The sequence below is a fragment of the Nyctereutes procyonoides genome, unplaced genomic scaffold, assembly GCF_905146905.1.
Source record: "Nyctereutes procyonoides isolate TBG_1078 unplaced genomic scaffold, NYPRO_anot_genome, whole genome shotgun sequence".
Taxonomy (NCBI): Eukaryota; Metazoa; Chordata; class Mammalia; order Carnivora; family Canidae; genus Nyctereutes; species Nyctereutes procyonoides.
The window spans coordinates 8,735,068-8,758,695 of record NW_026575051.1 but is presented as its reverse complement, the minus strand read 5'-3'; the positions used below and the strand labels follow the sequence as shown (position 1 = coordinate 8,758,695).

The window sequence follows — 23,628 nt, the reverse complement described above, 5'->3', positions numbered from 1 at the left end:
AGAGAACAAACTGATGGTTACCAGAGGGGAGCGGGCAGGGGGATGGGTGAAATAAACAATGAGAGTTAAGGAGCGCACTTATCATGATAAGCACTGGGCAATGTAACAAATTGTTGAATCATTATATCGCACACCTGAAACTAAAGTAACACTGTATGTTAACTAACTGGAAATCAAATACAAACTTAAAAAAGAAAATTAAGTGAAAGTTTAAAATTAAAAATTAATGTTAACATAACATCTGATTATTGCTAATTTAAACTTGGTTCTCTGTGTTTCTCTATACACAGGGTCAAAGAAAAGCCAGAAGACCTTAGGCTCTGACATCCTTATCCAATAGCTTTAGTCAAATTGCCATGCTCGATTTCAGCGATAGCAAATTTTCTCTAAAGAGTTAGAATAAATATTTTAAGTTTTATATACCAGGTATAGTTTCTGTTACATATTCTCATTTGTTTTTATTTATTTTATTTCTTTAAAGATTTTATTTATTTATTCATGAGAGACACAGAGAGAGGCAGAGACACAGGCAGGGGGAGAAGCACGCTCTCCTGGGGAGCCTGATGTGGGACTTGATCCCAGGACCCCGGGATCACGACCTGAGCCAAAGGCAGACACTCAGTCACTGAGCCACCCAGGTGCCCCTCTCATTTGTTTTTAAAAACTCTTTTAAAATGTAAAAATTATTTTTAGCTAATGGATCATACAAAAGCAAGTTGGAAGACTGGTTAGTCCACAGACCATAGTCAATATGTTTAAATTCTTCTTCTATCCACTCCATGCAGTAGATCATTAAAGCTGAGTACACTCCCAATAAACCTGTGCTGTTCAATATGGTAGTCACTAGCCATGTTATGTGGCTATCTGAATTTAATTAAAGTGAAATGAAGTTTTTAACTCAGTTCTTCAGTCACATTATCCACATGCCAAGTGCTCAGCAGCCACGTTTGAACAGTGCCTATATGGAACATCTCCATATTGGACATGTTTCTTATGGTGCATTTGGAGGCATGTGGTTTATGAGAGGGAGCAGAGGTTTCACTGTGAGAGCCCACGAAGGAGAGAGATGGGGAAGAAGGAGGAAGACAGGTGGGAGCTGGCCACTGCTCACATGTTGACAATGTTCTTGACGTTGAAGTTCTCCAAGGGAGCCAGGTCAGGGTCCACACCCCTCTCGTCCTGGAGGACAATCTGCTGAAGGATGCGGTCCAGGAGCTGCCACTGCTGGAAGTAGCCACCGTTCCGCTTGTCTGGGGGTGGGGGGAGGACAACAGGCATCATAACTTTAATGAGCCCTGGAGCCCCCTGGGACCCTGCCCTAGAATCACTGCCTGGGCCCAGTCTGGTGAAGCATGCCTTCTCCCTCTTTTGGCAAGATCCCAGTCTGATAGGGGAGGCAATGATGCTGCTGATGCTGATGATGGAGATTCGCAAATGTGGTCATTTGTTGATGATCTGCAACTCACTTTCTATGAATGTGTCAATTCTCTACACATTTCTCTACTCCCTAAAGTGCTTACTGGTTACTTTTCTTCCCTGTAGGTACCCTAAGTGGCCTATGCCTTGGGAATGCAAATTGCCTTTTCCATTATCTAAAAACAGTACCTTTCAGAAAGTAAATCTGCTCCAAAATATTACCTGCTAAATAATGAAGACTCCAGGGAAATTTTAAAAAAGGAAAAGGTTTTAGGATTATCTATGCTGTTGTTCTACAGTGAAAGATGAATGGAAACTAATTGCAGGTATGCACTGAGAGAGAGTCAGAATGGGTTGGAGAAGTGCTAATGGAATCCAGGCAGATTTCTCAGTGAAGGTGACCCTGAACTGTGAAGGCAAAGGCTTGTGCGTGATCTTACAGGGCCCTGCTCCCATGCTCCCATTCTCTGTAATCATGGTTTGGTGGGACATGGACCTTCCTTTCATGTGCTAGCCATAAGTCCCCATCCCTCAGTTCTTGATCCCAAGTACTTTCTCTCAACTGACCACCAAAGGAGGTCAACCAGCATGATGATGACCTCAAAGTCAAACCATAATGCTTACAATGGGAAGGTCATGTCTGCAAAACCCCATGTTGAGGCAGAAGAGATCCATGGTCAATGCTCATGGAACACAACACATAAGACCCTGTGAGAGGAGATGCTGGGTTTCTCAGGGACTTCCTACATCTTCTGTGCAGATCTCTGGACTGAGCTTTAGAGAATGGATACCTTCCTGGTCTAGGTCACTGTATCCGTTTTCCTTTCCATCACTTCACTGACACAGGCTTTGCCATGTGGCATAGTTTTCCATTTACCTCTCACCTGGGAAAACAGGGTAAAGCCAGGTCACTGGCTCACAGAAGTACAACATATTTCATCTAAGGCCATGACCACAAAGAAACAAAAATTCCTTCATACATACAGATTCTCCCAGCCTCAAGTTCATTCACTATAAAGTGGTTATAATAATGCCCGCTCCTAAAGTCATTTTGAGGTTTAGAGACGCTATGCCAAAGGGCCTTGCATCACACATGACCCAGAGTTGGCATACAGTAAGTTGTAGTTATTGCCATCATCAACATGAATACCAGTGCCACCATCACCACTAGAGTCTGCCTAGATTGACCATGATGGTTGGCCATAGTAGTCTTCCAAATTTTCAATTTTCTGAAGAGCTTAAATACCAAATGGTACAGTTACAGCTCATTTCACATTGCATGCTAGGGTGGCTATTAGTAATCATGTGCAATTTATTCAGTCACTGTGCACACCTGGATCTTAAGAGCTTAGCATCTGCTAAGCTTAGATGCTGACCTTTGATATTTGCAAAGAGACACAAGGGTAAGTATGTTAAAGTGGAGCTCACAAGGTAGAGATGGAGGAGTTGATATACCTTGAAAAAAGTCTACTACTCCCCAAAACTTCTTTTCGGAGCTCCCCAAGAGGATGGATCAGTCCCCTGTCATAAGCTGATAGGGAGCTGTTTGATTTTGCAGTGATCAAGCTACTGCTTGGTAGACCAGAACCTTAGCACTCTTCAGGGCCTAGTCATCAGCTTCTCTCCTGGGTGACAATGGATGTCCTGACCCCAAAGAAGGAGGGAAGAACAAGGGCCTGGATCCTGTGGTCAGGCCTCCTGGGGGCATTACAAAGAGAGACCCAGTCAGATTCATCAACCCAGGGGTTCCTGACAGCTTGTTTCAACCTTCCACTAGCCAGGGCCCAGGCTGGCTGAAGAGATGACAAGCGCAGGCTACTCACAGGGCATCTGTAGGCAGTGGTGCAGGACAGACAGCAAGCAGGGGTAGGCTTCAGTGTGCTTTAGCTTCTTGTGGATCAGCTCAAACATCTGGGAAGCACTCTTGGTGTCGATGTGGACCTGAGAGAATGGAGGGCACAGTGAATGGGAAGGAAGAAGAGAGGAGAAAACCCTACTTCCATCCACTGAGCCCCATTCCCCAGGATGATGTTCCCGGGCTTAAAAAGGAAGGCACAGAGAAAAGGAGGAGGGAGATGTCCTAATTATATAAAGCAGGATTTCTCAATCTCAGCACTATTGGCGTCTTGGACCAGAATCATTCTTTGTTGTGGGGAGCTGTCCTGTTCACTGTAGGCTATTCCACAGCATCCTTGGTCAATATCTATCAGATTCCAGTGGCATCTTCCTTGCACCGGTTGTAACAACAAAAAATGTCCACAGGGGAAGGAGGAGGCAAAGTCACTCCTGGTTGAGAACTACTGATTCAAACTAAGGGAAGGGGTCAGGGGCTTAGACAACTCAAAGACCATGTAATATAGTTCCACACAACCTGGGTTCAAATTCCAGATCTACTCTCTCATTGTGTGACCACAGGCAAGCTAATCTCAGTCTCTCCACCTGTAAAACCCAGGCTTTTGTGACAGTATAATGGGTTGGTGCTTGGTGACTGCAGCACCACTAGAAGGAGGTTTCCATTTGGATAGAGATTTTATAATATGATATTAAAGCAGTAGAATTGTGTATTTTCAGGGTTATTGAGGCTAAAATGAAAAGACAATCTGGTTTGTGAAGCATGATCTGGTAAGTGATAGGGAGACAGGACTCAGGAAATTGCTGGAAAGCAGAGGGAATGTCGTCTAGGAGAGGCATTTGAGAATAATCATGTTTAAGAACTGGCTCTCTTTCCTTTGGACATTGTGATCTCCCAGCAGAGGAGATGCCCTACCAGGTTAGGCCTGCCAGGTGAGGCCCCCAGAGCCAACACACTTCCAGGCTCCAGAAGTAGGACCTGGTTATAGGGCCGTTCACCAGGGAAGCCAACCAACACTGGACTGACCACAACAAGGGATCTGGAGGAGAGGCTGTGGGGCCACCAGGACCCCATGCAGTTACCCCATCCCTGCAGGCTTCTCACCATGTCAAACCTCCTGGCTAGCTCCAGGTCATCCTCATTCCGGACCATCTCAAAGAAGTCTAAATGCCTAGATAGGATGGGGGGATAGAGTAGAGTAGATATTACCTCTAGGCAATCCATACATCTGCAGTGGGGATGGTTGGTTTGGGCCTTACTTATCCAGGATGGCATTCTCATGCTGCCGGAGTTTGTCAATCACAGGCTGAATCCCCAGCATCAGGAACTCGTACCGTAGATGAAGGCGGAACTCCAGATTATCCTGGGGATCACCAGGGAGGACAAGAATTATTGGCTTGTGGCTCTTCCACCAGAGTCCCCAGTGGACCCACCCCAATCCTTGTCCTACCATATCACCTGCAGCAACCCATCTGGAACTGCTTCAAGTCCAGCGCTCCAAGAAAGGGCAGGAGGAGATACCCTTGACCTTGTTATTTGCTCCTATTAGGTCTCCTGCCTCACTTCCTTCAAATTCCTTACCAGTTTTCTCAGCCTTTGGCATCAAAGAGTGGTACGATAGAATAATGTAGAACATAAGCTTTGATTTCAGACAGGTCTTGGTTCAAAACCCTGCTCTGACGCTCACTAGTTTTGTGACTTTGTAAAGCCTTAGTTTCCTCATATGTAAAATGGGAATGATATTACTTACCTATAGGGGTGATACTCATTAAGAATTCTCTGATGCAGTATGGTTACCAACTAATCAGAACAGATTAGTATAGCTAGCATCAACAAAGATGATGCCAGCACCTTAGGGACAGATTTTTCCCTCACCTCACCAAATCAAAGTCACTAAACCCACCTCACCAAACTCAGCTTATCAGGACTAGATGCAAGAAAAGTATGCTGACAGAAAATAGGGAAAGGTAGAGATTATTAAATTGCCCCTTTTGACCTTTAACAAGCCAATCTTGGTTGGGGTAAGTGGTTCCCTTAGAATTTGGGGAGTTAACCTGCTCTTCAAGTTCTTCTTCAACTGTTCCTAGTTTTATGGTCTGAGAACCCCATTCTGACCCCACAGTAAGGAAAATCAGAAGCCATGCCTCCTAACAGAAGGTGCTAGAGGGCATGACCAGCCAACTCAGAAACCAGTCCAGGAGCAGGTCTTTAGAAAGAAGGGTCCACACTTGTCCTCCTCCCATAAATGATCCCCCACCACCCTAAGCCAGCATCAGCTAGCCAAGCTTGGGTTTGTCCAGGAGACACATAATGCACAACGCAACCCATGCAAGAAACTTCCCAAGAGCCCCTCATGACAGCAAGGTTCATGACAAGCTATTCCTTCTCTGACCCAAGTGAAGGAGGCAAGAGTTGATAAAGATAATCCGAAGACAGTGATGGTAGTGACAGTCACACCAACAAGAAGTCTCGGCCCCTTCCCTCTTGCACACACAACCCTGGATCCAGAAAGTCCAGGAACAGTAAGGGCAAGGAGAAGATGATTCACCTCTCCAGCTCCAGCATTAAGGACAGCATTGATGAAGGACATGATGGCTGTTTTCAGATTCACTTCATCCCGATACCGGCCCAAACTTCGGTCTAGCTCATTCAGCAGTGTCTGGAATGAAAGGCAGGACAGGAGAGGAAAGGTGGGCTCAGGCTCCCACATACCCAGCCTCTCTGCCAGTGCCCCCACCATTCCAGCTGCCTAGCCTGCCCCATATGCTTGCTTTACCCAATCTATCCAGCTTACCTTGGGCCCTCCAGAAAGCTCAGCTTTTCCACGAAGCATCCTTTGCCTCTCTATGGCTCAGTCTCAGTCCTGCCTTACTTCCTCTCCACTCATTTCCAGGGCTTAGTTTATTTTGTAGGGCAGTGCCAAAATGCTACTTCAGCACTTCACAGCTGTTTACAGCTCTGTTTATGGCTCATAAATCTTCCTGCCCAGCTCCTTGATGGCACAGACACTGCCTTTTACCTCTTTTGAATCTCCTACAAAGGGTCAGGGGCCACTTTCTGCACAGGGTAAGTGTCTAAAAATGATACTTGGTCTATGGTAGACAAACCATAGTATTTGTAGTGACAGTTTACATCTATTGATACTTACTCTACATAAGACACATGATACTAAACTATCTCATTCCTTTTCTGGGGCACTTCAAGGAGAGGAAAAAAGAATAGCACGGCCTAAGCATCCAGCACTGTTCCCCAGGTCCCCATGGTAAGCGCCAGCTGTAGGGCTTAAAATCTTGGCCCTAGCAATTGCATTCAATTCCATTTTTTAAATTTTTTTTAAATTTATTTATTCATGAGAGACACAGAGAGAGAGAGGCAGAGACACAGGCAGAGGGAGAAGCAGGCTCCATGCAGGCAGCCTGACGTGGGACTTGACCCCGGGTCTCCAGGATCACTCCCTGGTTCGAAGACAGCGCTAAACCGCTGAGCCACCCGGGCTGCCCTCAATTCCATATTTGACTGAGGCGCTGTAATTAGCCAGGCACCCGGCTCAGAGATGTAGAGCCATAGACCAATAATCCAGTCTCAAGAAACCCACGGTCTAGCGAGGAGTCCGTTTTCCCAGCCAAACTCACATCTCTTAAGGTCCCTTACGTCCTTGTATATAAACCCTCTGCTAGGCCCCTCACCTGAAAGCGCGTCCGCTCAGCTGCATACACCTGGTAGTGTAGCATGGCCTGCAGCACCTTCTTGTGGCCACCAGGCACCAGGCACACGGCGCCCAGGATCTCCAGCACGGCCACCTTGGTCTTGCTGTTCTCTGTACGCAGGCTCTGTGCAATGGTGCTGATGGCCTCAGGCTGCGCCAAAACATGCGCCCGCCCCTGGGAGTTGTTCATCAGAGCCTTGATGCAACCGATGAGGGAGGTGTGGATGCGACTTTCACAGGTGGCATGGTCCATGCTCCGGAGGAAATTCAGCAGACAGGTCAAACCCTCCAGCTCAATGAAGCGTGTCACAAACCTGTCCAGGCCAGAGCCATGAGCACAACAGGTGTCCTGAATTCGCATGTTATTCTTTTTTTTTAAAAAAAGATTTTATTTATTTATTCATGAGAAAGACGAGAGAGAGAGAGAGAGAGAGAGAGAGAGAGACATAGGCAGAGGGAGAAGCAGACTCCATGCAGGGATCTTGACGCAGGACTCGATCCCGGGATTCCAGGATCACAGCCTGAGACAAAGGCAGATGCTCAACCACTGAGCCACCCAGCCATCCCTGAGCCACCCAGGCATCCCTGCACGTTATTCTATATACACTTTGCAAATAGTTACCCCCTAACCTGTGTCCCACCTACAGTAGCCACGTGGCTTATTTAGAGAGTTTACTGAAAGCACTGAAATCCTATCACCCTCACAGGAGACTGATGTCTTATTTGCACCTTAAATACCATGTATTTGCAGGTCATTGACTGTCACTGCATAGCTGTGATGGTGTATATGTGAAGGGAATGCTTGTAGCAATTATTACTATAATTATCATTGCTATTAAACCTGGAAATTCATCTCCAGAGAGGATGGAAATTAAGAGAATTACAGTCAGAAGACAAAGAGGACTTCTAGACAGGGCAGCCATCAGAGTCACTGGGTCATAGGACCAAGGCTTGGGAAGGCCCTTTTCAAGGGATCCTTATGAAAATAGCTGTTATCTGGAATGATAGAAGCAAGCATTAACAACCATTTCATTCAGGAGTTCCTTTTTTTAAAAAAAATTTACTTATTTATTCATGAGAGACAGAGACAGAGAGAGAGAGAGAGAGAGAGAGAGAGAGAGAGAAAGGCAGAGACATAGGCAGAGGGAGAAACAGGTTCCTTGCCAGGAGCCTGATACAGGATTTGATCCCGGACCCAGGAATCATGCCCTGGGCCGAAGGCAGATGCTCAACCACTGAGCCCCCCAGGCATCCCTTGTTCAGGGGTTCTTAATCTGGACTCTGTGTTCCTCTAAGGGGTCTATGGCTAACTTGCAGGGGTCTGTGAACTTGGATGGGAAAAAGAAGTTACACTTTTATTTTTGGTAACCTCTACCTGAAATGTATCATTTCTTTCTATGCTGAATGTGGGCAATAAACTACAGTGGTATTCGCAGAATCTGTGATTTTGTTACCCAAAGAAATCAGCTATTTTTATATCAAATTATAGTTGTTGCAGGTGTCTCAAACTATCATTTCCACTCATCAGCACTTCAGAATCATGGTGGTTGCCAGTTCTTACTGTTTAAAGCGTAAAGAAGCACATTAATTGCTACCTCACGAATTTTGCAGATTTGGTAACTGTATTTCAATTTAATTGGTTTATTATTCATCTTATCTATTTTATTATTTAAAAATATCACTCTGATAAGCAGTCAATAGGTTTCATCTGGTGCCAAAGTCATCCATAGCACATGTGCCCTCATATACGCAAACACACGAAAAGGCTTAGAACACTTGATTTCATAGAATAATAATGACCTAAGGACATGTCATAAATGGAGCTAAGGGAACCGTTGCATATAATTAATACATTTGGTCCCAACTTTATTTGTGTATTTCCATATTATTATACAAATATGTCTATAAAATAGAACATACTCTCAAATTAAGTCATTAAAATGTGTATTATTTATTTCTATTATACACTTTCCTGTATTGTGCAGAATTTCCACCATGTATAACTCTTGTAAACAGAATTTTACTAAGGGAAAGAAAAGTAAAGTGAAGTGGGAGACAAACCTGGCAACCTTCCATCAACTCCTTTCCTCTATGTCCTCATCATTTCTGCATCCCCTTCCCATACAAGCCCCCCGCCCCCAGCAACCACAAATGGGATTAAGATGCTCCCATTCTCCCAAGGCTCTAAGTTCTGGCTCCCAAAGTAGAAAGATTGGCCTCTACTTCACACACACACACACACACACACACACACACACACACACACACACACACATAAATGCACACAGGCAGGCCAGTATGCTGGTAGACATTTAACAACTGGCTTTCTAAAGAAAGAAAAAAAGGCCTGATTGTAGTGTTTCCTAATTTCTAGAGTATAAATATTCCCAGCATAGCTAATTTCAAGCTATCAATGTGACATCATTGAACATGGAGCTGGAAAGCGATGCAACATTTATAGTACATTTGACCCTTGAATAGCACGGATTTGAACTGTATAGATCCACTTACATGGGAGGTTTTTTCAATAAATACAGTACAATACTAGGGATGTATTTTCCTTATGATTTTCTTAACAATTTTTTTTCTGTAATTGTAAGAATACAGTATATAATATATATAACATATAAAATACATGTTAATCAACTCTATGTTATTGGTAAGGCTGCTGGTCAAAAGTAGGCTGTTAGTAGTTAAGTTTTGGGGTGTCAAAAGTTATATGCAGATTTTCGACTGCATGGGCATTGGCACTCCTAACAGCCACCTTGTTCAGGGTCAGCTGCATTTCCACCGCGCATATACAACGAGTATACACTCAAGACCACATAGAACAGTAAAGAACATACATAAAACCAAAATGCAGTAAGATCATTAGGTAATTAGGGAGTGAAAAGTTTTAAGTATTTATTACTTTTGGTTTTGGTATAATTTACTTAGTTTTAAGTTTATATAACATCATAGTCTAATCATAGCTATGTTTAATAAGCAGCTTGCAAAACTGCTGGAAATTTAATAGTCAGTCCCCACAAGCAGCCACAAGCCAGCTCCCAGGCACCAGGAGAACCTGTGGTTCTTGTCCCACTTGGGAACTTTGCACAATGTGGCCTAGGAAGGGGTAAGGGTCTTTCTTTTCAAAATCATCTGCTTTTCCTGGCCTGCATCACTCCTGTAGGTGGTAGACTCTTGTCCATAGACACCACATCTCTCCCTAGTGGCTGAGTATCTGTTGCCCACACTGCCCTCCTTCCTGGCCGGGGTTCTCATCCTCAGAGATCTTTCTTATACACCTTGTCCATACACACCTTGTCCATAAGGCCACCCTCTCTCTCATTCTGTTCTCCCAAGAAAAACAAGTACCTGCCTTCAATTTCTGCTCAGATGGCTCTTCAGGACCTGAGGCTTATGCCACATTCCTTTTTTTTTTTTTTAAGATTTTATTTATTTATTCATGAGACACACACACACACACATACACACACACAGAGAGGCAGAGACACAGGCAGAGGGAGAAGCAGGCTCCATGCAGGGAGCCCGATGTGGGACTCGATCCCAGGACTCCAGATCATGTCCTGGGCCAAAGGCAGGCACTAAACCGCTGAGCCACCCAGGGATCCCCTTATCCCACATTCCTACCTTCTTTCCCCTGGTCCCCCACATGCCCATGCTCTGAAAGCCTCCCAGCTCCTCAGAGAGAGAGGTTGGAGGAGGCCGGAAGCAGGCCTAAGTGCAGGGAAATATAGGGGATACCAAGGAGTAGAGCCAGCAAGGGGACAGGGACTGGGATGGGTGCAGAGCATTGGATGGAGCTTCAGAAAGTTGAGGGGGACCACCAGGTGAAGGGGCGTGGAAGGAAGTGGGAAGGGGAAACACACTGAGTCACCTCATGGGCTGTGTCCGGAGAGCTGTCTTCAGGTCTTCCACAACTTGGTTCCTCATCTCCGTCTCTTCCTCGTCAAAGGCATACAGACTCTGCATCTGAGGTAGGTGGCAAGGGGCGGAGGTTCTGCTGTGCTGCCTGAGCCCAAGCTCCCTGCACCCTCCCCCCAGGCCAGGTATGACCCAGGAGCCACTCCGGCCTCAGGGAGAGTGAGGCCTCAAGGAATAGTTTACTAGGAGCATCAGACTCTAAGAAGACCCAGGTCCCAGTCCCAGACTTCACCTTCCTTGTCTGTGAAATAGGAGAATTAATGGTTCAGCCCATTTCCCAAGACTGTATGATATACAAATGGTTCATAGACGTTTAAATGGCCTAGACTCACACAGAGAATGGAGGGATTAAAGAAAAGAAAATCTCAGGAACAACTCAAAGGCTGCTTGCTGATCCCCAGGTGAGCAGGGTGTGAAGTTCAGGGAAAGACAAGGGAGGATCACTCTCCCTCCTAGCTTTTCCAGGTGGGACCAGGAGAGGGGCAGAGCCATTGCTCACCGCGGCCATTGAGTTGATGCGGTCGATGTAATAGTCAGGCCAGCTGGTGGCCAGCTTGTTGGGGTCCTCCTGCTCCTGGAACAAGAAGAAAGATTGTATGGATCAACTGGAAGATAGGCCTGAGATCCTGAGCCTCATTCCATGCCAGCAGATTTCCTTTCTAGCCCCACCCAGACAGGAATAACTTTGAGGAAGTTACAAAATCTCTCCAGGCTTCCATTTCTTCCTTGGTAAAATGCAGATAATGAACATGGAATCTCGTGACTGGCCAATTGACATGGGCAGAAATCACAGAGATATATGCACTTTCAATAAATAATATATATAATATAAATGTTTTTCCTGTTGTATCTGTTCCCTCTTTGCTTCTAAATAAAATATAATTCTATGTCTGTAGACTTAATAAAACTTAATAAAAATCTGCACTTCTATTTCATATATCTGGCTTTTAAATTTGACTAATACTATCATTCTCATTGTATTTTACAGAAGTATTAGTCTGTGATAGTTTGGAACTTAAGTCTTTCTCTCGGATTGTTTGAGAAATACTAATATAAAGCATTTGGTGCGGTTCCTTGGCATATGGTAGGCACTCAGCAAACAGTAGCTTTACTAAAAGAGGGAGACTCCCAAAGCCCTGGGTTTTGGAGAAACTCAGGAGGTGTTAGTGTAGTTTGGAGGCAGAGCACAGGGCTTTTAGCCCAGCCCTCAGGTTCCAAGGGAAAACCTCAATTCCTCACCAAGGATGGGTAAGAATAATGAGAGCTGAATAAATATTAATGCTGATTGAAGAGCTAGCCCCTCTCTTCCAGCCAAGGAATCTGGCTCTGGGTATTACACACACCTTGTTCCTTCCTGTCCCTGGTGCATTTGGACGTTCCCTCTCACCTGCCTTCTGCTAATCTTCTGCTTTCATATATGCACAAAAACTTACCTCCCCTTCCAGAACCTCACTGACAAACCACCTGCCTGCCAGTTGACCTGGACTTTGCACTGCATCGCTCAGCTACATCTACTCAAGCTTCACCAGTTTGTTTCTCAAAAATCCAAATTTTGTATCAGTGGGATTTGGTCTTTGTGACTTCACATGGCTATGTGTTAGCTCTTCATGACTGAGGCCCCCTAATTCTATCTTCTGACCTTAGGGAGGGCATCACAGAACCAAAAACAAATCCACCACCAAATATATAGATCCTGCCTTTGCCGGTTCATCATTTATCCATTCCATATTGCATTAAAGGAGTACCTACTACATGCCAATAACTGTACTGAGTCCTGAAAGTACTCAATACAAAGTAAGTCTCTGCCTTCCATGGAATAGTTTAGTGCCAGAGGCAGGGTAAAATTCTATGGTAGAACCATTTATAGTGGGCTGTGGAAGCCCAGGGTGGGAGCATCTAAAACAGAAGGCCCATAAGGGGTCTCTGAGAGGACTGAATTATTAAAGATTATTGAAGCTAAGACAGGTGGGAAGGGTGTTTCAGAGAGAGGAAACACCACATGACAAAAGAGGGGTATGTGAAAGTATGGGGGGGAATATCGCATGTAATCTGGTTTGGAAGGTAGAACAAGTTGTCCTTGTACTTCAGCAAATTTTTTATTTTAGTTGTGTAAGAGATCAACTCCATAGTATATCCATTTGGAAAGTGGAGAAGCATGAGACATGATTAACTACTCCTGAAGTTCATTTTTTCCTTTCTCCTATGACTTGAACTTTTTAAAGACCTTCTTTCTCACAATGAGAGTCTTGGACATAGAGCACAGTATTCTTCAGGTGTCTAGTAAATGTGCATCGAGTATACTAGACTAGTGTGCACAGCCCCTGCATCTTGCCACAGGCCCTTAGACTCCAGCAGGCTTGGGTTCTAGCAACGGTGCAGCCACTGGCCAGAACTGGCTGGGAGCTTTGGGCGAGTCCACTGCCTCCTGAGGCCATCCTTGCTTTAGATGCAGAAGAAAGGACTAGACTGAATTGTTTTGCAGCTCCTTCCAATTCTAGAGTGTTGTAGCATTCTAATCCTCCAATTTTATACAGTCAGGGAGCCCCAGATGGGACAAATACCCTCAGGTGAGAAGAAGAAAAAAAAAAAGCCATGAACAACAGGCTCAGGGAACATGAAGGAGCAATGGCTCAGAAGGCTCAGAACTGCCACAGACCTGCCTGTCTTCTCCCAGTGAAGAGCAGATCTGAGCCTCAGGTGTGGGAGTAACTGGGTCCTAACTCCCGAACTCCTATACTCTGAGGTCAAAGGAACAAGCTGCTAGTCTGAAAAAAGGGAGGATGGAGGGGAGACAAGGAAGATGGACCAAGAAGGAGAAAGGCTAAAATAGAAGAGAGGAAGAGAGATACAGAGAAAGATGTGTAAGACGCATACACATAAGAAGAAAGACCAAGGGAGACAAAGCACTGCTGCTGGGAAGCAGAGGGGAGGAGATAATATCCAATGAAGCCCCAACTGGAGCCTGGCACACCTCTTCCTAAGGAGGACCACAGTCAGGAGACTGAAGACATCTCTTACTGAAGGAGAAGAGAGGGAGGAGTAGGTAGAGAGAGTGGGGGCTGATGTGTGACCCCGATGTACCTCCTGCCCTGTGAGGCCGAGTCTGGGACAGAGTGGGGGCCAAAAATTCAGAAGAGACTACCCCCACCCAGACTGAGTCCTTACAACAAAGTTGCCCTTGGGTATGACACAGGGTGGCATACCCTCCAGGCAGGCACAAGAAGGGAGTATGGACTTGTCATCTTTGAATCTCCTTAATGCAGCCTTACTCCTAGAACCCAATGGGCACCTGTGTCAAGGGTTTTTGAAAAACTGAATCCCACATCCCTGAGCGCCAGTGCCATGAGAGCAGGGAATTTTTTGCCCTGATTTATTCATGGTAATTCCTTCAACACCCAGAACAATGCTGGTGTATAATAAATATCTGTTGAATGAGTAAGCAAGCACGGAGGCAAGGGCTGTCCCATGCTGGGGACCCTGAGGTGGCAACGGAAGGGGTCAGACATGGCACCTTCTTCTTGCTGCAGTAGATCTGCCATTTCTTCTCTGGAGGCAGTGCAAACACAGCCTCCCGGTTTTTGTCGGTGAGATCCAATTCATCCTGCAAAGACAAGAAATAAAACCCAGAGATGATTAACATTAGAATACTCAATGCTACAGGAAATTGCAACTCCCCCAAACCTATCCCTCAGCCTACTATCTTCCTCCAGAGAGTATCAAAGTATGATAGGGCAATTCCTCTTTGGCTAGAAATACAGCCCTACACCACCACCCCCATTCCCTTACATCTAGCCAAGCCTGGGCTGCCTCTATCCATGCTTCCCTTACTTCGCGTCCATCCCTACTTGTCTCTACAAATTCCGCCTTCCTTCTCTAGGCTCCCTGCTCCCTGTCCATCTCCTTCCTGCATTGCTTTGCTAGTTCCTAACCCTCTTGCCCCAGGTTTCTAATCTTCCTTTCCTTGTCCTTCTTAAGTTTGTCAACATCTTAAGTCAAGGCCTGACAAAGCACTCAGTCTATAGACCTAGATTTTACCCCCATCCTGCAAGGATCCCTGCCCTTTGAGTTTTCCCCCCAGAAATGCTCTGGTTCCCCCAACCTCGGCATGGTCCCAGCACAGGCTGAGGAGAGCTGATGAGGACAAGAAGCTGTGCAACTCTCCTGGCAAGAAGAGTATGCCACGGCAAGGGAGCTACTGATCTGCTTGCTACAGAGGTGCGCCTGTCAGAGGCAGCTCCTCCACTCACACAAGTCTGAGGGCTCCATCAGGATAACCCACACTTCTCAAGCAGTAGAGTTGGGTGGTTTCTGATGTCATCAAATTTAGGGTCATTCTACAGGTGGTTCGGAATAACACCGTAGGTTTGCCTGTGCTAGGTGGCCTCTAATAACCTCTCTTACTGAAGATTTTTCACTTGTGATTCATGAGCTATGCCAAGGCTCATCAAAGACATAGTTAATAGGCCACAGGAAACATAGCCTGCTTTTCAACTCAATTATTGTGAGAGCTTTCTTTTTCGAAATCAAAAGCAATACTTGCATTAAGATAGTAAAGCATACTATTAATAATCTTTATATTTTCAAAAGTGATAAAGAGTGAAAGTAATATTAAGAAAGTCTAAGGGTCTTGAATATCAATATCCCTTTTGCTATACTTTTAAGGGAGAATATTGAAGACTTTCCTTTAGGTAGATCAGAACTGTCCAATGGAAATACAATGTGAGCCAAATGTATTTTCAAGAAATTTCTAGTCCTAGTAAAAATTAAAATGGAATAGTTGAAGTTATATTTAATAATAGATTTCATTTAACCCAAAATATCTAAAATATACTCATTTTAACATGTAACCAACAGAAAAAAATATCAGTGAGTTTGAAAGAAAGAAAAGCATCTAAGTCTGGTGTTTATTCCATCCTTATAGCTCCTCTCAGTTCAGACCAGCCACATCTCAAATATGCAACAGCCCCAAGTGGCCACAGCTGCCCTCTTGGACAGCACATACAAAGATAATTTGAAACAATGCCCATCACTTCGCCTGCCTTTGGAACTAAAGATTCCTGCAGATCTAATGCTAAACAAAGGTTCTTCCCTAGAGTCACTGTCTACATATACCAGTAACATCCTTAGTCAAGATTCCTAGCACCCTACGCTAAAGTTTCCGGAGTATTTCCTTTCCATGGTCAGAATCAGAGATCAAAGAAAGAGCAGAGATATATGCACCTTATGCTTCCGGTGCAAAATGCATCTCTTCTTTTTTTGCTTATACGGTTAATTCACCTGGACTACCACCCACCCTACAGACCCTGGTCTAATTTACCCAGGCTCAAGGTCAGCCTCTTCCAGCAAGCCTTTCAGAGCCATTCCTAGCTAAGACCACCTTTTCCTTCCTGAACTCCAAAGCAGTTACATTCAAACTTGGATTCTGGTTACGTATGTATTTGTCTCTTCTCATCAGTGGTCTCTGTCGCTAAATCAATGGCTATTTCTTGGTGATTTGGCTCAGCCCAGGTAGCCTATGACTGCCTGAAGATCATTCACTCCTTATTGAAGCTCCCCTAGTTACTGCGACAACCACGCTCTCCGGTAATCCCTCCAGTTTTGCTCTATGTTTGTCTTGGGCTCCCTTGATGTCTTTTTGTCCTCTTTCCTACTGTCAAATGTTGAAGTCCCTCAGGGCACCATTCTGGGTCCCAGGGTCTCCTTCCCGTATGCTTCCCCAGGTAAAAACTTTCCAGCCATTCCCAAGGACTGTTACTACTCAGACTCTCCTGAACCTGTGGCTCCAGCCCACCAATTTCCTGAGCTTCAGACCGTGGGACCCAACTGCCTCCTGTGCCTGTCTATTTTGATGCCCCTCAGGTACCTCACACATTTATATAGTGTCACTTCATGCCAGGCACTGTTCTAAGTGCTTAATGTTTACTCATTTTTTTAAATTTTTTTTTAATGTTTACTCATTAAACTCACAACAATCCACTTTACAGATGTGGAAATTGATGCACAGAGAGAATATGCAAACTGAGCTCATTATCCCAGGCCCCTTAAACAGGAGTTTCCTCTGGTATCTCTTGTCCTTTACAGGGCCCGAATATCTACCCAGTTCCTCACATCAGAAACTTGGGTATATCATGATTTCTACTCACTTCCCAAGCCCACTAAGTCCTATTATTTCCTCCTAAATAACTCTTCAGTCTGTCTTCTCCATCCTCACTGATGACACTTTAGTCCAAGATATCATTCTCCCTAGCTTGGATAACACCAAAACCCTCCTAATGGTCTTCTCATAACCCCTCTTCAACAGAGAATTCTGAATGGTCTTTTAGAAGACCATCCTGCTTTGGTGACTTCCTATCAACCTTAGGATTGAGTCTGAAATCCTCACTCTCATCTTCCACGGTGAACCCCTAAAGGCCTAGCTCTTTTCTGACCAAAGATTCTCAGAGATGCTGCTTCTCCTGTTGAAGACAACCCTCTGTCATTGTTCTGTAACCCCATTCACTTCTCTAGCCATCACTCTTTTGGATCTCAGTGAAATGTTACTCTTTGGGGGAACCATTGTGACTCGCAGTTAAGAATTTAACTTCCCCGCTAGACATTGTCACAGGTTTATGAATGTTCCCTTTCCAAACACTACTCTTGTCATTACTGTTCAAGACCAGTCTTCTCTATTAGATGTTACATGCTTGGGGGCAGGATCTGTGCCTATTGGTTTATCACTAAATTTATGAGATCCCTACAGGTCTCAGCACACAGCAGGCTCTCAAAGAACCTTTTTCATTTGTCTGCTCAATGCTGGTCTCAATGCTCAAAACTAGCTCAATGTTAGTTTGCTCAGTTTGTTTGCTGAGGTTAGTTCTCCTTGCAGACATAAGACTTGTGTGACTCATCCTTGCTTTTGTCAATGTACTTTGTAAGGAGTCCTGACCACTCCTAAGATGTTCAATAAATATTTGCTGAATAAAAGAGCCAAAGAAAGGAACATTTCTCATCCTGTCCTCCTTTCAAAGCTCATGTGCTCTGTTCAAGAAAATATACCTGCTCTGATAATGTAGGAAATATATTTTTTATCTTTGTTCCCAGTTCATAGCATAAAATTCCCAAATCCCTTGGAATTCTATGAGTGACAGAAATTGATAGGAGCATCTTTTGCTCCTGACACAGAGCTCCTAAATCACTTGGAATTTCCTGGGTGGCAGGAGCCTCTGTTCTTCTAGTGAAACAACTCTGGTGGGACCCTAGATACCTTCATGGGGCTGGCCACCAGAAAGATCAAGCTTTGATTAGAAGCCTAGAATTTTCAGCCCCACTTCTCAAACTCTGGAAAGAGAAGAGAGACTGAAGGTGAAGGTAAAAATTTATCGTACTTACATGATGGAATGTCCATAAAAACCCCTACATGACAAGACTTAGAGGGCCTCTGGGTTGGTGACCACATTCACATGACTGGGAGGATGGTGCACACAAACTCTATAAGGCAGAAGCACCTGTGCTCAGAACAGGAGCCCTACCCTTCTGGGCCTTACTCAATGTAACCCTTCATCTAGCTGTTCATTTGCATTCTTTGTAACATCCTTCATAATGAACTGGTGGTAGTAAGTGAAGTCTTTCCCTACATTCTGTGAGCCATTCTAGCAAATTATCCAACTGGAGGAGAAGATCACAGGAACATTCAACTTGTAGCCACATCTCTCTGAAGTGTAGGTAACATGAGGACCTACTTCTGACTGGTGTCTGGGTGGGGGGCCATTTTGTGGATCTGAGATCTTCATCTGTGGGGTCTGTTAACTCTGGGTAGTTAGTGTCAACATGGAGTTAAGTTGTAGGACACAAGTTGGTGTCTGCAATGAATAAAGGAATTGCTTGGTGTGGAAAACCCACACATTTGGTGTCAGCAGTATTCTGAGCAAAAAAACAAATCTTAGTAGTAGTTAACACCAATCAGGTTCTAAATGTCATTCTAACCTAGTAAACACTTTGTCCTCTCCCACCCATGCTCCATCCTGAGAAAAGGAGGAAGGTTTCCTGAACCTGAGTTCAGGAACAACAATGAGTTTCCCTAAACCTGATGTGATGAGGAAGGTGGATAACTTTTTCCCATAACCCGCATGGTTTTATCTTATAGTGGTCCAGTTATCTGAAGAGCTAGATTGCCTTAATCAAATACAGTCATTAGCAAAATCAAGTGTGAAATCCCACTTCAAATCACACAGCATTTTTTCTCTACTGGCTTGACTACTGGCCAGCCGTGAGAATGAGTGACCAAGAGCTAATGGTAGATGAACTTGTGCTTATTACTCTATGCAGGATTCAGGCCCGAGTCCTGGGCATGGGTCCTGCATCCCTGGTCTGGCAGTCCCCTTGGCTTTGTCTCACCGTCATACCTCCAAGAAGAGGAATCATGCTTCTTTCCTGTTCTTTTTGTGGTCAGAGTATAGAGTTTCACATACTCACTTTGTGAGGGGTTCTCGCAAAGACATAGTGTGCTCTAGTCTAAATGAGCATTACAGAGTCAGGAAGAGCTGCTATCAGTGTGAAAGACAGAGCTTCCACTGCCATAAGCTAGACATGGGATATAATCACCCAGCCCTGAACTAGGCACAATAGAGGCATCTCTACCTCCATATTTCTAGTCAATCATTCCCTGCTTTAAAGATCTGGTATCTGCCCACAGATTCCCAGTCTCTCCCTTGTTCCTATATCTGAGTTGAAAAGATCCCAGGGAAGCTCCAGAGAGCAGGAGAGAGAAAGGTGTCAAGTGTTCTGGTATTCTTCGAAGCTCCTCACTGCCTTATTCTACAAAAGCCTGGACCTGTTCCTTTCATGGTAGCCTAACTGCTGTGCCATGAGGTCTTGGAGATACGAAGTAGGTCCGTTCTTCCAGGGACATGTTTCCTGGAATCCAGACCAGTGAATGACTTATTTCTCCCTCACAGCTGAGGCATCCTAAGAGGCTCACCCTAGCCCCAAGCAGAGTTTCAAAGGTAGAGATCCCTGCACATGGGTCTCTGCCCTCTGTCCTGCTCTCCCTGCTCCAGAGTCCTCCTCCCCCTTGTCAACATCCTCCCTTCCCTATCCCCTCACTGACCACCAGCTCTGCGAAGCGGACGTTGAGCTCCTCTGGGTTTGGGATAGGACTTGAGAACTCCATATACTGCAGAGGATGGGTGTCCCGGAGGTTGATCTCAGGAAGGCCGCTGCCTCCAAAGCAGCACAGGAAGCCCAGGCCATGGCGGCTCCTCTTGCGGGGGGCCATGGTTACTCCAGGCCAAGCAGGTAATCAGCAGGCAGATGCCCTAGGTCCTCATCGTGATCTGGCCAGGAGAACAGACAGCACAGAGTAGTCAGGCAATGGCAGCCAGGTAGGCAGGGACAGTGATCACTGAGCCACCGTAACTTCTTTGCCAGTTGTTAGAAGCCCTCAACCCAATAATCAGGCCCATCCTCCCTTCTCTCACAGCTTTCTGTTCCCTCCAGCTCCTTTCACCTGGAAGCATTTCTTTCCCATCGTGTCCTCTAGTATCTCCTGCCACAAACACTTTCAGATTCTCCCTTCATGCCCCGTGAGAACAGAGGAGGGTCGCAGTCACAGATGGTGAATTACACCCTCTCCATGATTGTATAGATGGGTATCCTCTATCCTCTGGCAGAGCCCTTTTCAGAAGGGCTCAATCAGTCACTAGATTCATTTTAAGGTGTATAGATGCTTGGTTTAAAGGTTTCATCCAGGGCAGCTCCAGTGGCCCAGTGGTTTAGCGCCACCTTCAGCCCAGGGTGGGATCCTGGAGACCTGGGATCAAGTCCCATGTCAGGCTCCCTGCATGGAGCCTGCTTCTTTCTCTGCCTGTGTCTCTGCCTCTCTCTGTGTGTCTCTCATGAATAAATAAATAAAATATTTTTAAAATTTTTTTTTAAAATAAAGGCTTCACCCAATGGAAAAGGAAGGGCTGAAGTAGGCTGGTGGGGGGATGGCATGGCTCTTGGGAAGTAGAGGATAGAAGTCTTCAGAGGCCTGTAGGGTTTTTTGCCAGACTGTTGTGCTCAGGCATGTCTAAGGGAAAGTGAACTGTCAATAGGGCATAGGTTCACCCATCTATCTAGAAGGAGAGGTAACCCGGGGCAGTCATCCCTGGGGGAGTGAACCCCAAGTAAGGAAATGGAGCTGATCATTGGGATGATGGTCCGCCAATACTGAAGAAAATCTGGTCAGATTTATTTTCCATACCAACCAAGAACAGAGGGCACCACTTTGGCCAGAGACCAAAATCATGAACACCCTACAGTTGAGCGGTCACTGTAACAGAAAACGTTAAATTTCTAGCTTGCCACTGGGAGAGCCTGATTCAACGGTGCCCCAGCTCAAGGAGGAATGCTGGCTAGCCCTAGTTGTTGATGCCACAGAGCTTCTAGATAGATTAAGCCCAACTACCTGCACATAGGCTTTCCAAAAGGGCTAAAACCACTCTTGACCACTACTGGTTCCTAAATATGCTTTCAGATAACCTGGTGTGTTCAGGAAAGCTTACCCACAACACGGCTGCCCAGTCACACTTCTATATCTTTTTTTTTTTTCCACATAAAAAGGATGCTCTTTCCCCTATTATTAGCACAGGTCTGGGTCAGGGTTTTTTAAATTATAAAATACACATAACACAAAATTTATCATTTTAACCATTTTTATGTATATAATTCAGTGACATTACATGTGCTCACATTGCTGTGCAACCATCACTTCTATCCAACACCATGATTTGTTCATCTTGCAAAACAGAGACTCTGCATTCATTAAGAAATAACTTCTCATTTCCCTCCCCCCAAACCCCTGATGACGACCTTAATTTCTGTCACTTAGGAATTTGACTACTCTAAGTAGCAACATGAGTAGAATCATAGGAGTAGAATCATACAGTATTTGTCCTTTTGTGACCACCTTATTTCACTTAGAACAATGTCTTCAAGGTTCATACATGCTATAGCATGTGTCATAATTTCCTTTTTTCTTTTAAGGTTGAGTAGCATTCCTCCGCATGTATATACCATGTCTTGTTTATCCATTCACCTATCAATGGATACTTGGGTTCCTTCCTCCTTCTGGTTATTATGAATAATGCCACCATGAGCATGGGTGTATTAATCTCTCTTTATGTCCCTGCTTTCAGTGCTTTGAGATGCATACCCACAAGGGGTCAAGATATTTTTGAGTCTTGACTCTAAGCTATTTCTCCTAGGTTTGATCATTAACAGAGATTATCAGAATATATTCATGGTCTTTACCCATACCATTGCTAAAAATGTTGACCACTACAAAGATACAGACAGACCCAAAGGGCACAGCTGCCTCATCTGAGAATGCCAAAAAACATGTCATCAACACTCTCAAGGAACAGTCCTTCAGCCAGCTTGGAATCCATGAACCCAAGCTCTTATCCAGCCCTCTATTCTATAAAGACACCATATGAGACTTTTTCTGAAGCCTTGTGGAATTTGAGATATGCCAAATCTAGGGCACTCCATAGAATGGAGCTCTAGACCCTTATCATAAAAAGATAAATGTGTCATAACTTGCTCCTAGTGAACCCAAGGTAACTTCTGGAGAACATTGTTTTATTTCCTAAACCCTGACAATCTAGCTAGTAACAGTCTAATCTGATTAGGTCTCTCCTATAAGTCATGATACATTTTAATTGTCATTGCAGAGTTTTTACTGGCTCCATTTTATCTTTCTTTATAAACTTTGTGACAGGCTTTTTAATAGACCCAGGAGAGCTTCAAATAACACAGTGAGGTTGCCTTGTATTATTGGTTATTTTTTTGTGTGTTTACAGATTGGCTCTCCCACAGCTATAGCGAAGACTTCTTGAGGGCAGGGGCCATGCTTCTTGCTTTTTTGAAACTCCTCCCACTTCTATAGCTAATAAAATGCTTTAGTGGTGCTCAATACATATTTCTTGGTCAATTGGGAAATGGCCTGTACTCATGAAAAAGATAGGCCCTCATCAATAAGTCAAGAAACAGTAATTGAAATCTTTGACTCCTAGCAGTCGATAAGCAATCAGAAAACTTTATAAGGAACAAGGCAACAGTGCTGAGGCTGGGAAGAGGGGAAGAAGCCAGTGGGCTAACTCAGCAATCCTGGTACATGGGGGCAAAGACCCAAAATAGGCTCACAGCTAAGGAAAATGAAAGACAAAACGAGGCTTTTGGGTTTTCCATGGGACTTGACAGCCACTCAGCCAAGAGGGGTGAGACAAAGCCCTGGTCTCTGGCTATCAGGCTTAGCAAAGTACCAATTCTGCAGGCAGATTGGGGTCAACCAATTGTCACCTGGGGGTCACCTGCCTATTGTCAAGTTTGGGATAATGCTGCAGAGTACAGACCAGGTCCCTGTTGTTTCATCAGCCTCCAGTATGCAGCTGCAGCTGGTATAGAAGCTGTTTTTTCAGGGCACAAAGCATGAGAAGGACACTCCCAGACGCCACAGTGAGGCTGAGCTGACAGTATGATGAGGTTCAGGGGAGGGACAGGCTGATGACTGACAGGATCTGTGAACTCACTTCTTGTCTTCATTTCTTCAACTTTTCACTCCCCAGCCTCCCTCTTTTCTGTCTTTGCTCTTCAGCTCTTAAGCCAGACTTTCCTAGTAACAATCAAGAGTAGGGGCAGGATTGGCATATAGTTGGCACATCCTGTTACAGCCTCATACCAGCTGTTTACAGCCATGACGCTCTGA

General features: G+C 44.9%; 1 protein-coding gene across 4 annotated transcripts in view; it reads right to left on the bottom strand.

The window, feature by feature from the left end:
- Positions 1-23,628, bottom strand: part of DAAM2 (dishevelled associated activator of morphogenesis 2) — a 115,918-nt gene that overhangs the window by 32,915 nt on the left and 59,375 nt on the right. For all 4 annotated transcript variants that reach the window (XM_055329772.1, XM_055329771.1, XM_055329774.1 and 1 more), the window contains exons 2-11: positions 19,987-20,212; positions 14,413-14,502; positions 11,401-11,475; positions 10,855-10,949; positions 6,955-7,288; positions 5,817-5,927; positions 4,528-4,631; positions 4,373-4,439; positions 3,240-3,357; positions 1,112-1,250 (exon numbers count right to left, since the gene is read on the bottom strand). In XM_055329772.1, the coding sequence (XP_055185747.1) occupies positions 1,112-1,250; positions 3,240-3,357; positions 4,373-4,439; positions 4,528-4,631; positions 5,817-5,927; positions 6,955-7,288; positions 10,855-10,949; positions 11,401-11,475; positions 14,413-14,502; positions 19,987-20,154 (1,301 nt within the window). In that variant the 5' untranslated portion in view covers positions 20,155-20,212. The remainder of the gene's footprint in view (positions 1-1,111; positions 1,251-3,239; positions 3,358-4,372; positions 4,440-4,527; positions 4,632-5,816; positions 5,928-6,954; positions 7,289-10,854; positions 10,950-11,400; positions 11,476-14,412; positions 14,503-19,986; positions 20,213-23,628) is intronic.